Source organism: Martes martes (genome assembly GCF_963455335.1).
Source record: "Martes martes genome assembly, chromosome: 14".
NCBI lineage: Eukaryota > Metazoa > Chordata > Mammalia > Carnivora > Mustelidae > Martes > Martes martes.
The window spans coordinates 28,295,876-28,302,024 of NC_137902.1; the positions used below are offsets into that span (position 1 = coordinate 28,295,876).

The window sequence follows — 6,149 nt, forward strand, 5'->3', positions numbered from 1 at the left end:
ACTAAGAAATATGACATGGGGCCAGTGACCGCCTGTCATAGGAAAGCTGATTAAAGATAGGGAAGCAGACACTTTAACCATCAAAAAATGTCTCTACCCTGTACCAAGTAATTAGAAAATAGTGGAGTCCCCATACCTGCTTAGCGAGGTAGAGTTTGGTTATAGGAGATCTCTTGATCTTAGATCTACACACATGAAGAAGCTGCCAAGGAGCCAGGAGCCAAAGGAAACCCAAGGGAATCCACACCAGAACAGTTTGCTCAAAACAAAGTGGCAGGTCCGCTTCTGGGCTATCCAAGAATGAAGAATTCTGGGGGACCAAAACAGAAAGATTATTGAATATACTCATTTTTTGAAGACAGAAAACCTGCATGAGGGAACCCTCCACTTCCACCCCTGTTCCCAAACAATTTTAATTCTGTTCTATATCCATAGCCAACCTGACCCTTTACCTAGATGCATTTTCCTATTAATCTCCATGGATATAAAGTCAACATTTAATGACAGTGGCTTTTTGGGTCAATGCAACCTTTATGAACCTTTCATTCACCAGCTACTCTAAGTAAACCTCACTACTGCATTTGCCAAGTTATGGGAAGAAGAGGGACAGACTATTCTTCAAATAGTTCCCTGGGATACAGAAACATGTTCTTATTTTCGTTTCTAGCAATAATTATGCTCCCTGACAGATGTTCAAACATGCAGGCAGCAGGATGCTTTCATCAGACTATGGCATTTCGCCTCCTTGGGCCAGAGGGCTTACAGTGATTCGAACCTAGGGGACCTTGGGCCTAGGAGCTGTAGAGCACCAGTGGAAGGAAGGCTCGTCCCCAGCAAGTCTATACTAGTCTTTACATTCTGCAATGGATAGAAGTGTCTTGTGAAGTGCGGGTGGGGAGCACCAGTTATTTCTTGAGTCTTGTGAGGGTAGATTTTTCTCTCCTCATAAACATTGTTTAGTTATTTTTGTATAGTTGTTCACACAGACTCTTCAAAGCAAACATTGCGGCGCCCTGACCAAGATGATCTGTCAGATATTCCCAGAGAGAATTCCCCAGAGATGGCCTGGTAAGATCCTGGCCCCATTAAGCCCCACCTTCCTGTGGTAAACACGTCCCAGCCTTGAGGCCCTTGGGGCCCAGGTTCTTTCTAGGATGCGAAGTGTTAACCAACTGCTCTGCTATCTCATTCCCACTCTTCTTATCACTCCATAAAATTACTTGACTTTAGAATTCAGAAAAATTCCCTAAGATATTTAAACTATTTTAACAAGCCCTCCATGTGATTCTGATGCTAGGCATTTGCAGACCACACTTACATAGAATCACTAAATCTAGGTTCCTTTTCATTTTCAATTCCGCTAAGCCATTTGGTACTGTTGCTCACCCTGACTGGAAATTCTCTCCTCTAATGGTTCAAAAATTGTCTCAGTGCTCATGATGCCCAAATCTGCATCCCTGGCCTCAACTTCCACTCCACACCACTAACTGCCAGTCCCTCTAGAACTGTCTCCAGAGGATACTCATTTCAACATCAGCAAGACTCAACCTTGGGTCTTCTCTTCTTCCTCCCACCCCACAAACTCTGCAACAACAACTTCCCCTCCTAACATTGTTGAAATTGGAAGCCTTTTCCCCATTTCTCTTCAGAGAACACAATTTTACGGCTAGCCAGTCTGAGAAGAGAGTCTGGGATACAATAACTACATGGTAGAGAATACATCTGTTACCTCTTCCACACAGAATATCCTCTGGAGATATTATGACATGTCTTATCTTAAGCCCCCCCAACCCAAAACCTAAATAACAACAACAACAAACCCAAACCAAAAAACTCTGAGCTTTAGACCACCTTCCCATCTAACTTTTCTGGTTCTTATTGGTAGCAACTGAGGTTAACCTACTAGTTCTGAGTCTGAGAAGAGTCAACAGTGAAAATAAGTATTATTCCTCACCCAAAATGTAGAGTTGCAGAACTTCTCCAGCATGGTTCCTGGAGCTCTTGTGGAATGAAGACTCTCCTGTGACTCTTGTTTTTTATTTACTCTTTTCCTCAGAGAAGCTGGACTGCAAGCAGCTATGCGTTATCTCCCTTTCTGATGTTCTGATGTTCCTAATAAAACCAGGTTTCCTGACCTTTCATCTTAACAGTTTACTCATTAACCTGACTCAGATGTTTATTTACAATATCCCAGTAGAGAGACACATGACTCAGAATTGAGGAGCCCCAGGGGTAGGTAGACTCATCATTTCCCAAGTACCAGAAGGCTCTGTATGTATGGTCATAAAAGGAACCACTGAAAAATGTCAGCAGGGCTGGCGGACAATTCACGAGTGGAGGAGTCCATTCCTTCTCTTGAAGACATATGACCTAAAAAGAGAAGCATCTTTGGAGGGGCAAGTACCCTTAAACATGCAGGTTCACATCCATTTTAAGGACTTAGAATTTATAGGAATGTGAAATACCCTACTCCTTTGGATTTTAAATTAAGACCATAGAATTTAAGGGGCGCCTGGGTGGTGCAGTCTTGTGAGGTCAGAATAGGCACCTGACTTTTGGTTTTGGCTCAGGTAGTGATCTCAGGATCGTGTGGTTGAGCCCCTTGTAGGGTTCCATGTTCAGGTGGAGTCTCCTTGAGATTCTCTCTCTCTCTCTTTCCCTCTGCCCTTCCTGCTCATGCTCTCTCTCTCTCTCTAGAATAAATCAATCAATCTTTAAAAAAAGACCATAGAACATAAAATATACTTAAAAGTAGTATAAATTTTATTTCAAAAAGTCAAGTTCTAGGGCGCCTGGGTGGCTCAGTGGGTTAAAACCTCTGCTTTCGGCCTGGGTCATGATCTCAGGGTCCTGGGATCGAGCCCCGCATTGGGCTCTCTGCTCTGCGGGGAGCCTGCTTCTCTTCCTCTCTCTCTGCCTGCTTCTGCCTACTTGTGATCTCTGTCTGTCAAATAAATAAATAAAATCTTAAAAAAAAAAAGTCAAGTTCTAAAATAGCATATCTCTTGTGATATATACACACACACATATTTACTTATTTATTTATTTATTTATTTAATGCGACGAAGTGTTAGCCTTAGCTGTTAAGATTGTGGGTGGATTTCATTTTTGCTTGTCTATATTTTCTGATTTTTCCATAATTATTATGTATTATGTAATAATATTTTAAAGCAATTATTGGTATTGTGGTAAAAAATACATGACATAAATTTTACCATTCCTAAAAGTATACAGTTCAGTAGTGTTAAGTATATTCACATTGTTGTGCAACCAATATCCAGAACTTGTTCATCTTGCCGAACTGAAACTCTAATACCCATTAGACAACTCCCCTTTACTCCCTCCTCTAGTAAAACAAATATTCTTTTAAAATCAGGTCACCCTAAATTAACAGCAGCCATACATATGCTTGCCAATATATTAAAGTGCAAATGCCATCATTTGGGGGATCATGTGAAACCATTTTGGTCACTAACACATAAAAACACTTCTTTGTTCTATGGTTATAGACAGACTATACCTACAGAGAGTAATTAACAAGAGCGTAATGTACACTTTAATGTATACATATATACATATATATTTCATGTGTACTTTAATGCCTGGCCTAAAGTTAACTATACCAAAGTTATAGGTAAACTTAAACTCACAAATGATAGTAACATTTACTCACTAGTACCAGCAGATATGTTGTGAATTATTAACATCTGAAAGATGTATAACTTTTATTAGGACATTCACTCAGTTCTCTTCTTATGAGAAGATAAGCATAAGATGAACTCCCACACTTTTCTATGTGCCTGTAACAGTGTTAAAATTGAGTTATATTTGGATGGATACTGGCTACTGTTTACCAAAAACAACATTTTCCAGTTCCTCAATGTGCACATTCTAAACTATTCTTATGTAATCAGATGGCATCACCATACTTACCAAATAAATGTATAAAAGCATGAGTAAAACCTGGATAAAAACATGGTTTTTATGCGAGATGTTTCTTAAGGATTTGTGATCATCCTCATACCTGTTATGTGCTTCCACTGTTGAACATCAGAATGCTTACATGTTGTATGTCCATGATCCCCAGCTGACATCCAACTGATATTGTCTCCAAAAAAAAAAAAAAAAAATGAAATCCTCATGGTTGAATCCATTCTTTGGGAAGCCACTTTGACCAAAGCAGGGAAACGAGAAATTCTGGCGAGAGAAACAAATAGTACACACCTGGCTGACCTAAAGCAGTAATATTAATGGTACACAGGCAGATATTGGATGACTGGTCACACATGCCCCATGGCCAAATTCCAACAAAGGCTTTTCAGAAAAGTCATAAAAATCCAAAATCGTTTTCCCTGGTGACCCAGCTGGCCTGCTCCATACCAGACTTTCCATACTGACCTGTGTGATGCCCTCCAGCTAATTAGCTTAATCAAGAATAAACCTTCACTCTCCCCAGACTGTGTGTTTTCCTCCCTTCCTGTCTCCTTTTTTTTTTCCCCCAAAGATTTTATTTATTCATTTGACAGAGATCACAAGTAGGCAGAGAGGCAGGCAGAGAGAGAGGAGAAAGCAGGCTCTCCACGGAGCAGAGAGCCCGATGCAGGGCTCAATCCCATGACCCTGGGATCATGACCTGAGCCGAAGGCAGAGGCTTTAACCCACTGAGCCACCCAGGTGCCCCTCCTGTCTCCTTTTTCTAAGTCCTGGCTTTTGCCTTTGTTTGTTGCCAATAGTGTAATGATGATCTCCCTCAAGCATGAAAAAACTAGCACACAAACGTCTAACGGAATGTCTGAGTTATTCCTTGACAACCACGTCAGTCCTCTATCTTTCTAGCAGGTGGAGGATCTACTGACTGCTCTTGTCTAGCAAGTAGTTGTGAAAGCAAATTGGCTGTGCTTGGAAATGTTCATTGAGACCAAAGAGAGGACTTAATGAGTGGTATGGTGTGAGTGAAATTATTTTCTATAGATAAAATATAATCCCCCCATGTCTATTGCAAATAAGAGGAACAAAATAACTGATAGAAATTATAGGGGTGCCTGGGTGGCTCAGTGGGTTAAAGCCTCTGCCTTCGGCTCAGGTCATGATCTCAGGGTCCTGAGATTGAGCCCCGCATCGGGCTCTCTGCTCAGCGGGGAGCCTGCTTCCCCCCCACCTCTCTCTGCCTGCCTCTCTGCCTATTTGTGATCTCTCTCTGTCAAATAAAGAAATAAATAAATCTTAAAAAAAAAAGAAATTATAATCGTGTTTTTAAATGAGCAGAAATTGCATTCGTTTGTGCTTAAAACATTTTGAGTAGCCAAAAAAAGAGGTGGTGGAGGATCTAAATATTCATCAGAACAAATGCTGAGATTATAGGATATATACTGACATGGACAGAATAAACATATGATGTTATTAAAGGAAAAAAGAAGTGGGTGGGTCTGGCATGAAATGAACTTGGCAGTAACCATTCCATCCTAACAAGTAAAATGCTTAGTAAACTGAAAAATCAACAATTCTTCTTGGATCAATAAGAGATGTGAGGTCACACAGCAAAATGCTGCCCCTAGATTGAAAAGACAGACAAGCCAATGCAGAGAATCACAACTTAATAGAACAAAACCCCATGAGCTAAAACCTCTACACAATCCAGTGCTGGGGTAAAGAATTCTGAACCATAATTGACCAATTGATAAGAGTCTAAAGTGTGTGAAAGTTGTGGAGTCACTGAGAGGTGGTTTTTTTTTTAAGCTACTGAAATATTTATTGGCTTTGCCAACAAAAGTACAACACAAATAGGCAAAGTCCTCCTGAAATGTAATTAGTGTAGACATCATCCAGTTGATAATTTGTAGTAGAAAATGCAGGGACATGACCTATGACTTGCTTCCCACATCTGAACTTGGGTAAGTGCATGGGGGAAGACTCTGCTCTCGGAGCCATACTTGCAAACGTTCTGCCATTGTCTCTGCCAAGTCTACTGGTCAAGCTCGAAAGTCCAAGCAGGACTCACTCTATAAACAAGCACCCTGAGGCAGGGAGTACTATTGACCTCTTCAAATCTTTGTGCACTTTCCACAGCCATGAGAAATTCTTCTCATAAATCTTCAAAGTTTTCATATGGAGGTAAGTCAAGGCAGTTAAAGCATGTGTTAACTCTGGGA

General features: G+C 40.7%; 1 protein-coding gene across 2 annotated transcripts in view; it reads right to left on the reverse strand.

The window, feature by feature from the left end:
• The window catches only part of ABCC2 (ATP binding cassette subfamily C member 2), a 67,543-nt gene extending 65,438 nt beyond the window's left edge, over nt 1-2,105 (reverse strand). The window contains exons 1-2 of one of the 2 annotated variants that reach the window (XM_080822665.1): nt 1,955-2,105; nt 137-310 (exon numbers count right to left, since the gene is read on the reverse strand). In XM_080822665.1, the coding sequence (XP_080678791.1) occupies nt 137-310; nt 1,955-1,987 (207 nt within the window). In that variant the 5' untranslated portion in view covers nt 1,988-2,105. The remainder of the gene's footprint in view (nt 1-136; nt 311-1,954) is intronic. The other variant, XM_080822666.1, reaches the window with a different exon arrangement.
• Between the last annotated feature and the right edge of the window lie 4,044 nt (nt 2,106-6,149).